The sequence below is a fragment of the Mesocricetus auratus genome, unplaced genomic scaffold (genome assembly GCF_017639785.1).
Source record: "Mesocricetus auratus isolate SY011 unplaced genomic scaffold, BCM_Maur_2.0 Super-Scaffold_100676, whole genome shotgun sequence".
Taxonomy (NCBI): domain Eukaryota; kingdom Metazoa; phylum Chordata; class Mammalia; order Rodentia; family Cricetidae; genus Mesocricetus; species Mesocricetus auratus.
In genome coordinates this window covers 176,682,953-176,701,265 of record NW_024429266.1, presented here as the reverse complement: position 1 = coordinate 176,701,265, position 18,313 = coordinate 176,682,953, and the positions used below count along the sequence as shown (strand labels likewise).

At 43.8% G+C, this 18,313-nt stretch overlaps 1 protein-coding gene across 1 annotated transcript in view; it reads left to right on the top strand.

Moving 5' to 3' along the window:
* Positions 1-18,313, top strand: part of Alox5 (arachidonate 5-lipoxygenase) — a 45,134-nt gene that overhangs the window by 2,407 nt on the left and 24,414 nt on the right. The window contains 2 exon segments of the mRNA NM_001281587.1: positions 5,941-6,139; positions 10,355-10,436. Of these exon segments, the coding sequence (NP_001268516.1) occupies positions 5,941-6,139; positions 10,355-10,436 (281 nt within the window).

Here is an 18,313-nt window from a genome sequence, read left to right as displayed (position 1 = left end):
CAGATGGGGTTCTGAATGTCAGGCATCCAGTGGTTTCCTGATGTCTGTTGAGGACAGCTCAGATAGAACATGGAACAGCCTTGCCTCATAAGCTAGTCCTACGTGGATCAGCTTTAACAAATGTGGACATTTTGAGGACACCATAGATGGCTACTTTTACCTGTTCAACAGTACTTTGAAAAAGCTGAGGATAGCATGCTGTTGAGTATATGGTTCTTGAATATAGTCAGACCATGTAAATTCATCTTACAGACAATATGCTTCTTAAATATATGTAACAAATATTCTACTTATGGAGAGTAGATTCTATAGGACCTCTTTAGGAGGAAGAACATCAATGGAGGACAAATACTTCTTTCTTCATTAACTTCATATACCAGTCATCCTCGCTGCCCTGCATTCTGCCCTTCATCGTCCTCTCCATCTTTCCTTTGCCCCCCCCACTCACCTTCTAACTCTCCTTTCTTTTCTACTCTAATGTGTTTTCATTTATCTGTCTTTCAGCCCCTTCTGTGCCCTCTCCATCCCTACAGTTCAGCCTCATTTCCCCTCGTCTGTCTCCACGCCCTCTTAACTACAGCTCCCATCTCTCTCATTCTCTGAACTTTTGATCTTTGCATCTCTTCCTTTTTGTCTCTCGTTCCTTGTGCCCTGATCTCTCTTTTGCCCTCCAATCTCCCTCTTTCTCTACTCCACAGCCTCTTCCTCCTCCCGCGTGTCTCTCATTGGACTCCACTCAAGATGGACAGCACAGTTGGGTCTTCAGGAGAGATCCATCTTCTCTCTCAGCCATCCACAGAAGGGTTGCACATAAATGAAGGTGGACAGTGTGTGCCTGAGTAATAAATGCAAAGTTGTCCTCTGGCAGAGATGGAATAATAAATGAATGAACAACTGTTTATAAAATGCTGATAGAAAGCATAAACAGAAGTTGATAAACTAAAACTTTGCTGAGATATTCATGTACTGAACAATGATGTTTATGTCAATAACAGGCAGCATAGATGATGGTGTCATTGCAAGATTATAACACAGCTGAAATTTCCTGTTGCCTGGTATACTCACTATGTTTAAGCAGATACGTACTCACCATCATATTACAATTGCCTACCATATTCAGTAAAGTTTTGATATTCTTCACAGATATCTCACTTAGGAGCAATAGGCTGTACCATGTAGCCTAGGCTTATAGTATAATATATATCTATGTTTGTCTAAATATATACTATGATAGAATTACCTCACAATGCATTTCTCAAAACATATCCCTTTCTCTAATATATGACTCTATTTGGAAACTTTAAGACCAAATATACAACAGAGTTAAAAAAAAAAGGCGGCAAGGGAAATCAGCCTTCTGGCCCCTCCTGACTTCAGCTAGTGAACTCCATGTCTCTTGTGTCTGTCTCCTGCTCTTTGGCCAATGCAGTGGTAACTCTGTGGGAGCTGTGTCCTAGCCTTCCTCCTCAGTGTGACTTCCCTGAACTGAGGACATTGTTCTGCCAGCTCCCCATATCTGCATCTCCTGGCCACTCCTCTCTACTCTCTGCACCTCTGAGGTGATCACGCACTCACTAACACCATCTCCTCTTGTTCTCTCAAGCTTCAGCTACCCCTGTAAAATGGAATGGCCATCCACATATACAGTCATATGCACAGCACTCACTGAGCACCTGTGCTGACACTTTATAGTGCTCACCATAAAGAACTCAGTGTGTTAAAGTCATAGACAACAAGTAGTGTCATCCTAGCATACTCACTAAGAAGCACATTTGGTGGCTCCACATACCCTCCCAAGGCCTTCTTTTGTGAGACAGCACATGTCACCCCGTATCTTCCTGGAGGGAAGCCTTTCTCTGCTTTCTGTGATCTTGTAGCTTCACTCTGTAGTTCTAGACCCACAAGCAACATACTTTATCTCTAAGACTTTCTGGGTTCTAGCTGAGACCTCCACCCCTGCTTATTCTCCTGCCATATGCAGGCCAGAAGCCAGGCGGCAAAGTCTCTGGATTGACCAGCGATAAACCAGACTATAGACCTGACCTCCATCTCCTAGGGAAGATCCTACCAGAGAGCAGATTAAGTCCCTACAAGACAGTCCAGTGATTCCATCCTAGCGCATCTCTGAGGCCCTTAGCCCAAGTGGAATTGGACAACTGTAAGACCCCATTTCTTATGACTCCCCTCCCCCAGAAAAGCCACTTGGTGTCTTGCTCATGGGTCACCAGGTCTAGCTATCTAGATGGCCTCAAAGTGTGTAGTTTTCCCCTCAGATCTTTCTTACTTTGCAATGGGTGCCCTCTCCTTATTCACCCCAACTTTCCTGATGTCATCCCTTCTCACCCTAAAACCATCCTCTCCAGCCTCTCAACACCACAGGAAAGCCACTTCCCCGAAGCAGCTGTCCTGGGCTTGGGTCCAGGCTTTCTTGGTGGCCGCCCTTTAGTCCTGACCACAGGCTGACTTCCCTCTCATCCGCATGCATCCTTTCCATGGTCCCTCATCCTTACAGAAGTTCCCCATGCCCCCGAGTTTTGAGCTCAGGGCTTGAGCATATAGGTGCAGTTTCTTTCTCTCACTCCATGGGCACATGGAGCCATGGATGAACTGCAGTGCAAAGTTTGGCTCTGACTGCTCACAGATACTGCAGAGTGCCTTGCTTTACGAGCTCTCCTGAGTCTGAGAATGCAAACCATGTAGTTCGGACATACACAGCAGGTCGACTATGCCCTTGGAGAAAGTAGGCTACTCAAGCACCCTGCCATTCTGATTTCTCAATGATCTTGCAAGATAGTTGCTATCTCTTCTTGAAAGATGAAGAAACACAGCTGGAGAGATATTCAGACCATGAAATGTTCACTTTGCAAGCCCAAGGACCTGAGTTTGATCTGTAGAACCCATATTTTTAAAAAGTCAGACCTGAGACTACATTGTAATCCTAGCTGTGGGTAAAAGGAGACTGAGGTTTTCTAGCTAGCCAACCTAGCCTACTTTGTCAGTTCTAGGCCAGTAGGGGACATTGGCTTGGGGTGGGGGTAGCAATGCTTGAGGAATGACATTCAAGGTTGTCCACTGTTCTCCACAAAAAAGGGAGAGGAGGAGGGTGTCTAAGAAAAGGAAGACTAGGACAAGGAGAATGGCAAGAGGAGGATGAGCAGAAAGGAGGGGGGATGAGGCAGAGAATGGGGAGGAAGAGGGAGAAGGGAAAAGAGAAGGAGGAAAGGGGAAGAAGGGAAGGAATACAAAGACCAGGGGACAGAGGAGGAGGAAGAAGAGGAGTAATATGAAGAGGAAGAAGAGGGGGAAGGGAAGATTAAAGTGGGGAAGGAAGAGGAGGAGGATGGCAAGAAGAAGGAAACAAAGCAATTTAATGAGGCCATATGGCCAGCCAGCTTGCACCTACAATGTGAAGTCGAGTCCTAGTCCTCTGACCCTATTTCCCATCACTGGCCTCCCCAATTCCTCAAATGGATTCAAGGTCTCCATCTTGATCCGTAGCAGAGTTGTGGGCTCTGCACACACATACAAGGGTAGGATTTGGTATGAGGCAAACTTCGCTGGTGGGCAGTCCCAAATCATCCTATCTTCATTGTGTTCCTCTAAATGTTCCCCAAATCCCCAGGACATGTGAGTCAATCCCATAAGAACCTGTTCTGACCCACTGAAGGTCTCAGTGTAGAGGTTTCACTTCCTCCCCATCTGTGGAAGCCACGTCTCTACCCTAGCTCTGTAGATGCATCATGAGGCTTTCTGACTTCGTCCCACCTTGTAGTGTAGACAGAGCCTCTACCTGGGGTGCATCAGGCCCTGGGTCATTATTCTCTGTGTGGTCATGATAGTGACCTTTGCTCTCTGTAGAGTAGAAGTGATGTTTCTTGGGGACATCCAAATGGGATGTGCCTCTGTCCCACAGGAGAGACACTCTGGTGCCAGGCAGGCTCTTCTGAAAGGGCTTGAGATGTGTCATCCCACAAAGGATCCTGGTTCTTCATGCTCAGAAACTGTTCCTGGGTGTCCAGAACATCTGGACTTGGTCACAGCCACCACATAAAAACTTCCCAGTGTAGTCAAAGTTGAGAGGAATGTGAAAACACCCAACTTCTCACTCCTTGTAGGAAATCTTGCAGTATTCCTAGTAGCTGGAAGAAAGAGAGACAGAAATAGGGGGTCAATGAGATCTCATTATCACATGTAGAACCCTGTGTTCTTCTGTTGATGGAAAATCAGGACGTTTGCCTTGAAATTGTCTTATCAAGTCCAGGCTTTCCAAACCTGGTAGTCATTGGAACAGTTTCCCCTTTCCATCCATCAATCTACAAAGATACCAGCCACCCAGAGGCCATGGGCACTGATGCCATGCCCACCAATTCCCTGGAGGTAGGAGGCAAGCAATCTCTGAGCATCCAAAAGCTCAGTCACTAGGGCCCAAGTGGAAGCACTGTCCACAGTCTGGGGTGGCACATCCTAGCAGCAGGGTGGCCTCAGCTTACCACAAGTGCCATGGATGCATGGGACTGCTCATTGTTCTCAGCTTCTGTGACTGTGAAATTCATCTGTCCCAGGAGGACTTGGACCCATGAGATTGACCCTACTCGCTTTATTGGCGTCCTGAGAACCAAGAAAGAGACAGTAGCAGTAAGGCATGAAATGGAATTCCAGATATGTGAATTAATAACTGAAGTGCTACTTACTGGGCTTCAGTGTCTTCTCTACTAAATACGTCACAATTCCACTATCTCTCGAGAGTGCTTCAGGAGCCATAGCCATTGTCTGCAGGCACCTGTACATTATAAAGGATGTTCTGTGGAAGGGTCAGCCTGCATCCTCCAGAACATAGGGGCAATTGAAGAGGACCCTCACCAAGCCTGACTTTGCAGGAATTGATAGGGACCTGAGTACCTTTTCCTCCTACAGCCTGAGTCAGACATAGACTGAAGACATTCCCAGGGTCACTAGAGCCCATCTGTGTAAACTCAGGTCCTTCCAGGGGGTGAGATACCTAAATGAAGAGATTTCTTAAGAATCTTGGCTAAACCAGACTATGGTGGCATACACCTCTAATCCCAGCCCTGGCTGACCTCAAACTCACTCTGTAGAACAGACTAACCTCAAACTGACAGAGATCCACCTGCCTCTGCCTCCCGAGTGCTGGGAGAAAAGAAAGTTTTTAATGTTTCTCCAGTGAGTAGGTGTTTGAGATAACAGAAATGCTAATTGCCCTGGTTTGTCAATGTTTCTTCTAGACATATATTGAAATGTCATGTTGTACTCTATAAACTTATGATTACTGTCAGCTATAAAAATTAACTGTGGCCGGGCGGTGGTGGCGCACGCCTTTAATCCCAGCACTCGGGAGGCAGAGGCAGGCGGATCTCTGTGAGTTCAAGGCTGGGCTGGACCGATAGCCTCCAAAACAATACAGAGAAACCCTGTCTCGTAAAAAACAAAAAAAAATTAACTGTGGACAAAACAAAACCACCCATCCCATTTCAGATGAGGCAAGCCTGAGAATCAAATTGGCATAAGCCAAAAATAATAGGAGAAAAGCACACAAAGTCGCTAAATACAGCAATGTACGTCACATGTTACTTAAGAGTAAATGAAGACTCACAAAAGCAGTGTGAGTCCATCATTTATGATCTGAAAAGTATGAAAAGCGCATGATAAATAAAGAGGGCTGGGCTGGGGAAGTTAGGTAATGTGACTATGGATGTTCAAGGTAGCTAAACACATCTAATGGTACAGACTTCTGTTTTCCTTATGAGGAAGACCTTCACAAAAAGGCAAAGGTTAATGTGATCTTGAACTGCCAGATTTATGTTGTTTAACTCTAACAATGCTTAGTATGACAGGGCAGCACATTTAGGGAGGAATGACCTCAACGGCGCCAGAATTCAGGCCCAGAGGGGCAACGGTTGATTCTCCTGTCCTCCTGCCCAGGTGGACTCATACGACGTCACTGTGGATGAAGAACTGGGTGAGATCCAGCTAGTCAGAATTGAGAAGCGCAAATACTGGCTGCATGATGACTGGTACCTGAAGTACATCACCCTGAAGACACCCCACGGGGACTACATCGAGTTCCCATGCTACCGCTGGATCACAGGCGAGGGTGAGATTGTGCTGAGGGATGGACGAGGTAAGCTACTAAGACCCCTGCCACTCTGCCTCTCTGAGGCTTCCTGGAAACTAGAAAGTCTCCCCATCTCAGAGCGCCGTATTCCTGGGTGTGAGAAGGACATCTTGGATGGAACACACTTCTGTATCCTGTGCCTTACAGGAGGTGTGATCTTCTTGGGCACTAATGAGCTCTAGAATGGAGCTAATAGCCCAAGGATACACACCAGCTGTAGCCTCCCTCTGCACACCGTCCTGGAAAAACATGGCGTTGTTGCCTTCTTCTTTTGCCACTAGGTAATGAGGGTCTCTTAACATGCAATTGTGAGAGTAGTCCTGCAAATAGGGAGCTCTGCAGGTTAGGGCATGGCCTCATAATCCAAATTCCCTGGCTGTTCTCTGTAAGATGGGCGAGGGGTGTCCTGAGAGACATGACGTCTCCTGAAGGCCTGGAGACAAGAGGAATACCTGCTCCAAGGGACAGAGGCAAGCTGGAGTTCCCATCACCTGTTTTACCTGTTTGCTTTGAAATGAAGCACCCGTCTTACTACATCGCTCAGGCCAGCTTTGAACTTTCAGTTCTGCTGTTTTAGCCTCTCAAGACCCTGGATACACAAGGGCCAGTTTGGTACCTCTGTAAGAGGCCAATCTTTTTCAGGGGGCTCCATCTAGCTGATAAAGAGGATTGGAGAAGGAAGCAGTTATCAAAGTCAACAAAGGCCTCTCTCTCTCTCTCTCTCTCTCTCTCTCTCTCTCTCTCTCTCTCTCTCTCTCTCTCTCTGACACCCCTTGTACACTAGCTGCTTATACACATGGGTCAAACTCAAGCCTTGGAGAATTTCTCCCTTGTAGCTGTGGCCCTTGCCTTCAGTCTCCACCTGGAATGATAAGCCTGTACCTGCCAACCGCCACTACAATGAGGAGGATGGCGGCTGCTGCTCAAGGCAGCAATGAGCACTTCTCAGGGACACAGATCCCCCGCCATGATTCATTCTTCACAGTTGGGACATGTAGACAAGATGAGGTTGATAAAAAAAAACCACCATCCCTTTTGATAAAAAAGAGACCAAAATAAGGAAGTTCTTTTCCATCTGGTGTCTTTGACCTTCAGGTTATATCTCACTGTCCTTGATGTAGACTTTAAACCAAATTCTGGGAATGTTTCTGGACTGGATACTTGGGTTTAGAAGGATGTTTGCTACCTCTTCCCAAATATCAGCAGAAGACAGACAGACAGACAGACACACACACACACACACACACACACTCACACACACACACACACACTCAGCATTCAAGTCATCCTGTGGCTAGAACAAGGAAGACAGAGTGCTTTTCTTAGCCGAGTGTTTTGAAGGCATTAGAATCCTTCTTCTGTCTGTCCTACTCTCAGTCTTTCTGTAGCTTTCCATAGCAAGGTGCAAGATAGTGCAGGCAGACTAGGATGATCCAAGGAGTCACCGAGAGAGAGACTTTAGGAAGTGTGTAGAGACAGCACCGTGGCTAATCCTGATGAGCTGGGAAAGCGGAAGAGCATGGGAGCGATGCAAAGGGAAGTGTTCTAAAGACAGCCCCTGAGGATCTGTGGCTTCAGAAGAGAAGTGGACATCCTGGGAGACAATGCAGAGCAGACTGGGGAGGAAACACCCGGCCCACCCTCAACATACACACTCTCCCAGGACCCCCATTCTAGTCTGTTCCCAGAGCTGAGTCTAATGGGAAGCCCAATGATGCAATCCATTCTTGTCACTTTTACAGACAAGATAAGGTGGATGGGATCTTCGGGGACGTAAATAATCTGGCTGGCAAGTCCCATTAAGCACCAACTGTCTTTGCTGTAAACAGTTATTTAATCTGACTAATGATCATAAGGAATCTTGGAAAGGCTCTGCCGAGTAGTTCATCTGTGTCCCCTGTGCCATTTACTCACAGGACTGGGCTGGAGGAGTCACCTCAAACATGGTTTTCTCTCCCATGGCTCAGGGTTTCTTGGCCTCCATCTCTGCATAACACCCCATTCATTAAGGCATATCACAGCATGGTGGTCTCAGGGTAGCTGCATTTCTTATACAGTAGTTGACTCCTAACAGCAAGAATTCCAGGAAAGAGAGAATGGAAGCTGCCAGGCTTCCGACCTGTACATGGAACCAGTTTAGTGTAACTCTGCTACCTATCCTGGACTGGGAAGAACTCTGAAACCTCTCAATTTAAAGAATGCCCAAGCGTCGGGCGGTGGTGGTACACGCCTTTAATCCCAACACTGGGGAGGCAGAGGTAGGTGGATCTCTGTGAGTTCGAGACCAAGCCTGGTCTACCAAGCGAGTTCCAGGACAGGTTCCAAAACAATACAGAGAAACTCTGTCTGGAAAAAAAACCAAAAAAAAATCCCAAGCTATTTGTGGCCATGATTAGCCCACATGACACAACAACATGTGGCAAGAGGAGGGCCCACCCCCACATGTAACTCCACTAGATGGCCTACATCTAGTGCTTTTACAGCTTCACCTTGGTAACCATAAAAATGATGGGACTGTCACTATGGTCCCAGGATCCACAGCATATGTGTGGGGAAATGGTTCATTCCAGGGCTCATGCCAGCCATGGGGAGCTAGCTGCCCAGGGGTTCTTCTATACTCGGTTGAGAAGTAGCTGAGTTTGTCATTCTACAGCCCAGTAAGCACCATAAGTTGTTAGTTTGAGTCTCATAGTTGGGGAGACTGAGTCATTGTCTTGGGTCAACTTGATGTGTTGAGTTCCATGGAAATCTATTCATACCAGTGTAGGTAAAGAAATGAAGCCTCTGAGAGTCAGGGTGCCCAAGGAATATTCTGGCAATCTAAGGCATTTGGCAAAGAGTATCAAATATTCACAGCAATGCCTAGCATAGCCAATGACAATAGGCATTGTCACAGTTTTGACTCATGTCAACCTCAGGGGTATTGAGCCTGCCTCATGGTCTTGATCTTCCTCTTTGGGACTAGTTCCATGCTCAAGGCCGGGCATACAGTGAGCTGGAAAGCTCTCAGTGCTGAGAACGGGAAGGAATGGATCTGCAGTTCGAGAACAGAGAACTAAGACTAGGTGTCTGAGAAACAATCACAACGCCCTGAAACAATAATCTTGTGGATGATAAACATAAAAAAATAAAAACGGTGCTTGCATCTTTAATGTTTTCAATTAATTTAATGTGTTTTACAGAAATATAAATTTTCAGTGCACATGGACAGCTGAGGTGTACAATACTGTATGATAGTATATATTATAAGCACTTTTTCAGATTTTCCTATTTGAGACCCTATGTGTTTGCAGTATTTGCCTTAAATTGGAGTACAGTTGACTACAATTTCATCTGTTTTAAGGAGCTTTAGCAACTTGCCAAAGCTCCTGAAATGAGAGATGACAGGCCAGGCCAAGTGACAAAATGCTGAGACTCCTAGGTTTGTAGATAGGCAAGAAAACCTAAGACCAGCTATGGGAATAACCCATTATAATTATTATTCTCATTTATTGGGCATTTAAGAGGGACTAACATGGTGCAGAATGCTTTATGATGTTCTCACACTAGCATCCCCCTAAGACTCCAACAAGTAGGCATTTACATGTGAGGAAGTCAAGGCAGCTTACTCTGGGTCACATGACTTTAAACCACAGAGCCCAAGTCTGTGTCTTCTTGTATCTCTTCTACACCCACAGTCTAGGTGACCACATTCGTTTTAGAGCAGAGCCTGTCTTCTGTGTAGATAGCACAAGGGACAGGAAGTGTCTTGCATTTCTTCATGAAGCAACCAAATGGATTTAAACGCATAAGAGCCAGAGTCCTGCTGCTTTCTCTGGCAGCATGAATCAGATGGATGAGCCTGGCCTATAATCCCAGCACTTGGAAGTAGGAGGGTCAGGAGTTTAAGACCAGCCTGAGTTACTTGGTTACCAGAGACTGTCTCAAATACATACATATGTGTGTGTGTATGTAAAATATGTAATACATGTAATATGATATACATATATATACATATGCATGCATACACACACACATACACACACACATACACACACACACACACACACACACACACACACACACACACACACACGGTCTGGACTAGAGGTCCCAGGATTCCTGCATGAGCAGAATACTGAGGGCTGAGTGGAAGGTGCCTGAGGAAAACCTGACCACGGGACATTATTCGGAAGCTGCCACTCTTCCTAGGCTGTTCTCATACTTGTCCTTCTTTCACAGCAAAGCTAGCCCGAGATGATCAAATCCACATCCTCAAGCAGCACAGACGTAAAGAACTGGAAGCTCGGCAAAAACAGTATCGGTGAGTTATGGTGTGGACCAAGTGGTCGGCACAGCCCCGCCTGTATCAGGTCCCTGACATGACATAAGCCTGGCCAGCAGATGGACCACCGTCTCGCCTCCATCTTCAGGCAGAGGAAGTGAAGGGGACGAGGAAAAAGGTTGAGAGCAGTCACATTGCACTGGGGAAGATGGGGCCACAGAGTGTGAGTCACCCAGACACTTTCCCAGTATTGTATTGACTGTTCTAACTACTTAAGTCTTCCTGCAATAGTTCAGTTGTAAAAGTGATACATAATCTACAGCAACATTAGAAAATCACTGCATAAGTGGCCAAGAAGAAAATAGGGCCTAAATTATGTTTTTTAAAAAAGCATGAGTGGGGGGGATCAATACTTTATGATAACTTAATTGAACAAAAAGGATACTATGTACAAATGTACGCCAACATAAGATGAAATGGACAAATCCTAGAAAGTCACAACCTATCAAATGGACTTAAAAATTAGAAGACCCAGGGCAGGGAGCTGGCTCAGCGGGTAAAGCAAAAGTCATACAAGCCTGGCCACTCATGTTTGATGCATAAAATCCAGATGTAGTGGTGTACATCTGTAACCATAGCACTGCTACAGAAAGATGTGGTGTGGAGACACGAGAATCAGCCAGACGCTCTCAGACCAGCCAGCTTGGAATACATAGCACAGCAGTAGAAACAACACAAGAGATCCTACCTCAGAAGGTGAAAGGCGAGAACTAACTCCCAAAAGCTGACCTCTGACCTCCACACACAGTGCTGCATGTGCATTCCTGCACACACCCACACACCCACACACACACACACACACACACACACACACACACACACACACTATTTTTAAGGAAATAGATTATCTGAATAAGCCAATCCCATGTAATGTAATTGAATTAACAATTTTAAGGTTTCCTATAAATAAAAACTCAAGCCCAAGTAGCTTCATGGGTAAGTTCTAGCAAACATTAAGGAATTAATATCAATCTTATATAGATTTTTTCACAGCATAGGTGAAAGGCAATATTTCCCAACTCATTGTATGATACCAATATTATACAAAAACTAAGCAGATATGTCACAAAAAGGAAACAATAAACGGATATCTCTTGAGAATACAGCTGCAAAAAATATTAGAAAGCCAAGTTTATGTTGTATTAACGGATGAGATTTTCCATAGGTATACATATAGTGCTTTTGAACATTCAAAAATGTATTAATATAATATATCACATTAATAAGGAACAAAATCTCCTACAACCATTTTAATACACACACACACACACACACACACACAAATTTAAGAAAATTCAACAAGGCAGGTGGTAGCACATATCTTTAATTCCTGCACCCAGTAGGCAGAAGCAGGGTGTCTGTGAGTTCAAGGTCAGTCTGGTCTACAGAGTGAGTTCCAGGACAGTCAGAGTTACACAGAGGAATCCTGTATTGAAAAAACAAAACACAAACAAAAGTAAGAAAAGATTCAACATCCTTTAATGATGAAACACTCAAAATATTGGAATTAAAGAGAACTTCCTCAAAACGATAAAGAAAATCTATAGAAAATTCCCAAGACAAACTGTTTTTCCATAAGATCTGGAAACATGATAGGATGCCCACTTTTCTATTCAGTATTTCACTGAAGGATCTCTCTGTTCTCTTAGAAAAGAAAAAGAAAAACATTGGCACAATCACTGTTCATGGAAGACACAATCTTTTACATAACTAATAAATTCACTAAAATGCAATATTCTATGAAAGAACTAATAAACCAGCAATATTATAAGATACAAGCTAAAGATTCTATATATTATAGCAAAATAAGCAAAAAATTCAACTTACAATGTTAAAATCAATAGAATATATATTAAGCAATTTCACAAAAGCAGTCTAAGATTAACACAGCAAAACTTTAAAACATTGTTGAAAATAATTAATTCCGGAAGACCTAAGTAAGGCAAAAGATCTCATGTTGATGTATCAGAGGACTCAGCTTTGTTAAAATGACAAATTTCCTTCCGAAAGTGATACACAGATTCAAAGCCATCACTGTTAAAATCCCAGATAGTATTGTTTTAAACAAAACTGACAAGATGTTCCTAAAATCCATATGGAAATGTAAGGTATCCAAGATCACCAGATCACTCTTGAAAATAAGAAAACTAAGAGAATCTACATTTCCCAACATTCAGGTTTCTACACAATTCAGGAAAATGTAGTTGCATCATGATAATAAATAGGAGATCAGTGAAATAGAACTTAAGTCCAGAAACAAGCTCTTGCATTTATGGTCAATTAATTTTTGACAGAACCAGCAAGTCACATCAAAGAATAAAAGAATAGCCTTTTTAATAAATGGTGTTGAAAAAACTTGATACATATATATGTAGCAAGAGAAAAACAGATGATTTTGGTATCACCAAAGTTTAAAGCTTTCATTTTTCTAAGGACACCACAAAGAAAATGCAATGAAAGATTCCGTTGAGAAAGTATTTGCCTTATGAGCATGGGGAACTGAATCTGAACCCCAGAATCCACACTGAAAAGACAACTGTGGGGCTTGGAGAGACTTCCTAGTGGAAAAAAATGCTTGCCGCACAAACATGAGGACCTAAGTTCAAGTTCTTAGCAGCCATGTAAAAGTCAAGAGCTACAATGCATGTCTATAACCCCAGCATTGCTGGAGCAGAGACAGCTTACGAGAGCTCACTGGTCAGTCAGTCTAGCTAAATAGTGAGCCCAGGCTCAGTGAAGAGATCCACTCTCAAGAAATATAGTAGAGAGTGATCCAGGACACCCAAGACCAACTTCTATTGTTCACCACTCCCCAACACACCCATGCACCACCACACACAAAAACATGAAATCAGGCATGGTAATGTGTGTGCAATCCTAGTGCTGGGGGTACAGAGAAAGGCAGATCCCTGGAACTCTCTACCCAGCCAGCCTAGGCTCCTTGGTGAACTCCTATCTATTGAGAGACAATATCTCAAAATCAAGGTGGATGGCTCCTGAAAATGACAGCTGAGCTGTCCTCTGGCCTCCATATGAAAGGGCACAAGTGTGCCACAAACACACCTACACACAAGAACCCATACAATGAGAAAGAATATTGGCGAATCATTGATTAAAGACATATCCAAACTATATAAAGAACTCTCTTTTTTTTCTCTCAAGGCAGAAAGGTTTCTCTGTGTGGCCCTGGCTGTCCTAGATCTGTAGATGATGTCTGACCTCGAACTCACAGACATTCATCTGCCTCTACCTCCCATATGCTGGGATTAGAGGTATGCACCACACCACTGGGCTATAAAGAACTCTTAAAACTCATCAAGTGTCAGATAATACAATTTAAAAATGGGCAAAACTTCAAAGTCCAAATAAATGGACATTTCTTCAAGAAAATATGTAAGTGACTAATAAACATATGAAAAGACAGGTCCTTGACAATTCGTTGTCTGGAAAAAGCATATTTGGAATGGTTAATGTTTACTGCCAACTTGACCTGATATGGAATTACACAGGAGGAGGAGGCACACGTGTAACCTGTGAGCTCCAGAGAGAATTAAGTAAGTGGGAAAGGCCTAATTTGAACATGAGCTGTTCCATTCTACAACCCTCGAGTCCTAGATGGTATAAAGGGGATAAGAGAAAAGGCAAGGAGGGTCCTGGCATTCCCCTTTCTCCACTTCATGACCCATCATGATGTGAATGGCTCTATTACATCTCACTCTACCCAACATGTTGGACAAGATCTCTCAAACTGAACAAAACTGATGAGAAAGACAACCAGATACATATGTCCACAGAAAACCTTCTATATACATGATTGTTGTACTAATAGCCCCAATAATCCAAAGATGTGTACAACTTAATGTCTATTAATGGATGGATGGATGGATGGATGGATGGATGGATGGATGGATGGATGGATGGATGGACAAACTGTCATATATTTGTGTAATTTGATGTGGATTCCAGGGACTGAATTTAGTTCATCAGGCTTGCGGTAGCACCTTTACCTGCTAAGCCATCTTGTCAGTCACACTATGAGGAATGTTTAAGAGTTAGAACCTTTGGGCTAGAGAAGCCCTAAATGCTTCAAGCAGGCTTAATGGACCATTCTGGTGGAACTTCAGAAGACTGAAGTGCCAAGAGACATAGGGAGAGTGGAAACCTGGTTCACGGGTTTTCAGAGAACAAGGACTCTACTGGTGATTGAGCTGGAGTCCATTTTATGATATTCTGGCATAGAATCTGGCTCGTTCTGCCCATAGCCTGAGAACATGTATGATGTATAATTTAAAAATAATGGACTAATATGTTAGGCAGAGGAAATTTCAAACAGGGTATCACAGCTACTGCTGACTGCTCTTACCCAGGACTCCCGTGACAGAGATTGCCTTGTCTCGGAGGAGACTTTGAGGACTTTTAGGGATGGGATGAGCTAAACTTATTTTGCATTATATGATTGTCATGAACCTATATAGAACAAGGATGGAAGGTTATGGCTTAAAAGTGGTGTGTTTGGGTATCAAAATGACAAAGAGGGTGGGCTTGTGAGGGTTAATCTTGTCAACTTGACAGGACCTAGAGTTACCTAGGAGATAAATCTCCAGGCATGTCCAAGAGGAAAGTTTTAGATTAGGTTAATTAAGATGGGAAAAACACCCCCCGTGTTTTCCCCACCAAGATGTACCGCACACTCAAACTGGAACCTGCAATAAGCCTTTCCTCACAAAGTTGCTTTTGTCAAATATTTTTTCACAGCAAGGTGGAAGTAACTAATACCTAAACAAACACATCACTGCTTTAAAGATTATCCTGATCTGAACATTCCTTACAAAATGAATTATACAATTAATGACATTTGGAGACCAGCTTCTTTTACTTAATATGTGTTCTAGCCTCATGCATGTTGTAGCAACTACTAGAATTTCATTCATTTTCTGTAGAAAGAGAGAACAGACTCCCAAAAGTTGTCTTCTGGCTTCCACACACATGTCATGGCAAGCATGCACCATGTACACACAGAGAAAGAGAGAGGGGGGAGGAGTAAGGGAGGGAAGGAGGGAAGGAGGGGATGGGAGGAAGGGAGGTAGAGAGGGAGAGAGGGAGGGAAAGAGACAGAGTAAATGCATGTAAGGGAAAAGAACCTCGCAATAAGCTTTGTCAAAGTGTTACCTTACTTCCAGTACCAATCTTACGTAATATCTACTGCTCTCATCACTGTGACAAATACTTGACAGAAGCAACTGAAAGAAGGAAGTTCTGATTTGGGGACTTTTGTCTGATGTTTTGCATCCTTGTACACTCTGAAGGAGGACATGCAGGTAGAGCATGAGGGGCTGGTCACATTGAACCCACAGTCAGATAAGAGATGAAACAGAGAGAGATGAATCAAGGTGCTCTATGTACTCTCTCCTTTTTATTCAGTCTAGGACTCTGACTCTGGAATAGTACTATCTACATGTGAGGTGGGTCTTCCCATACCAATTACCAACACACTAGCAACTATCTCACAAGCGTGCCTTGAGGCTTACCACCTGAGTGATTGTAGGTCTCATAAAGTTCACCACCAACATTAACCACCAGTCAGCTTTTCCTTATATTGAAAAATATCTGAGGTAAAATAACTTAAGATGGGAAATGCGTATTTTTGGATCATACCTCTGGAAGTTTCAGTCCCCAGTCAGGAGGACCCATGGTGTTGTCTCATGTCAAAGAAGCACCTTATGGCAAAGTCAGTGTGGTACAGAGCAAAGCTACCTACCTCACAGCAGCTGGAAGACAGACAAAGGGTCCAGGGTCCAATGTCCCCTCAAGGGAATGCTACTTCCACCTACTGAGCCCTTTTGAAAGGTTTCACAACTTCCCAGAAACACCATTATCAGGAATTCAAGCCTCTATTTAATTCATGAAGCTTTGAAGGACATTTATCCAAACTATAGATAAATGCCTAGGGACAAAGACGGGCCAGTTATAGCAATGATGGCCAAAGACACAGGTTCCTTTCAGAAATCATAAAATGCTCTAAAATTGACTATGGTGACAGTTGTCCATATCTGTGAATATGATAAAAAGAGCTGGATTTTTTTTTACTTTCATTGGGTAAATTTTATTTTGTAAAAATTATATCTCGCCGGGCGGTGGTGGCGCACGCCCTTAATCCCAGCACTCAGGAGGCAGAGGCAGGCGGATCTCTGTGAGTTCGAGGCCAGGCTAGACCAATAGCCTCCGAAACAATACAGAAAAACCCTGTCTCGTAAAAATAAAAAAAAAAGAACTGTGAATTCAGTCCCCTGCCCTGCAACGATACTAGCAATAGTTAACTGAGCCATGTGCCAACCCCAAATACTTGTATGCAAATATTCATAGAAATTTAGTTGGGGTTGGTTTCTATTGGTGTAACATCATGACCAAAAGCAAGTTGAGGAGGAAAGGGTTTATTTCACCTCACACTTCCAGCTAACAATCAGTGGACTATTAAGAGACCAACATGGATGATAACATGATGAAGGCAAAATGCCACAAACATGTCCAGCTGGCCACGAAGTCTGGATTGTGCTGCTTAGGGAAGCATGTGGCAGGGGAGCTATGGCCAATAACAAAGAAGTAACATCACATCAGCAAAGTTGACTGGGCATGATGGTGTGCCCTACCGTACTAGCTTACATGGGAGGCTAAACAGGAGAATCATTTAGTCCCAGAAGTTCAAAGCTGGCCTCTTTCAAAAAGAAAAGGAAATTAAAGATACTATTGCCAAGGGTAGGGGTTAAGGGTACTCCCACTGACCTGGGAGGTGGCTAGAAAAGTGTTTAGGGGGTGGAGACCAAGAGAGACAGAAACAGAGATGTATGTGTTTACATACCCTATTTCACACTTAAAAGGTTTGAAACTCTTGTACCTTTAGTGTCTGGTGTGAGAAAGTAACCTGATTACACTGTAGTTGTGCCAAACTACAGTGTGTGTGAGCCTCCCTTCTCAACACCGTATGACATATTTGAGGACTTCTGTACTTGATACAGCGCACAGAACACGGTACAGAGCCTACCTTCTGTTTCTTCATCTTTCTTCTCTACTTCAGTGTCCTGTGACAGAGCCCTCTATAAAGTTCTACAACACTTCTAGTTTGTGGGATGGCTTTAGACAAAGCATGAGGTTAACTCAATCGGTTGTTAATTAATTAACATCTTAGTTCAATTTCATTCAGACCTAATTAGACTTCTTGTCCACTCACCTAAGAGATGACAACTAACCTCACCTTCAGGAAGCCAGGAAGGGTTTTATCAGTTTTGTCCTTTTCTTAGCTCTCATTGTCATTTTATTACTCCTTCCACTCAACTGCTCTATTCAGTGCCCCCCCATTTCCGGTCAGGAAATGCTGAACTTTTGCGCTGTCTGCACAATCCTGAAGTTCCCCTTTCATGCGGATTTTTGGGGCTTCCAGATTACAGTGTGAACCCTGAGCAAGAGCAGAGAATAGTTCCAGAAAAGCTGCTGGCATTCTTTGGTAGCCGGTCTGGGAAAGGGGACAGAGAGGACCAGGGTCAGAGCTCCAGGACACCTAGCCCTCACTGACTGCAGTTTCACTCAACATTACGTTCTAAAGACCAGTCATTGACACACATTGATAGCCTTTCATTTTAATTTCTGTATAGTTAAACCCATAAGACATTTTGTTTTTGTGGTTCTGCGAGCTGAACCCAGGTAAGCAAGCAAGCGTCTACCCCCAGCTCTGGGCACATCATTCTTGGGTACCACTGTGCCACATTCATTTGGTACCTGCTGGTGGGCATGTGGGTACCTCCTAGTGCTTTCAGACTGAACTACAATGAGCTTTCTGATGTTTGCTCATGCTCTCATGGGAG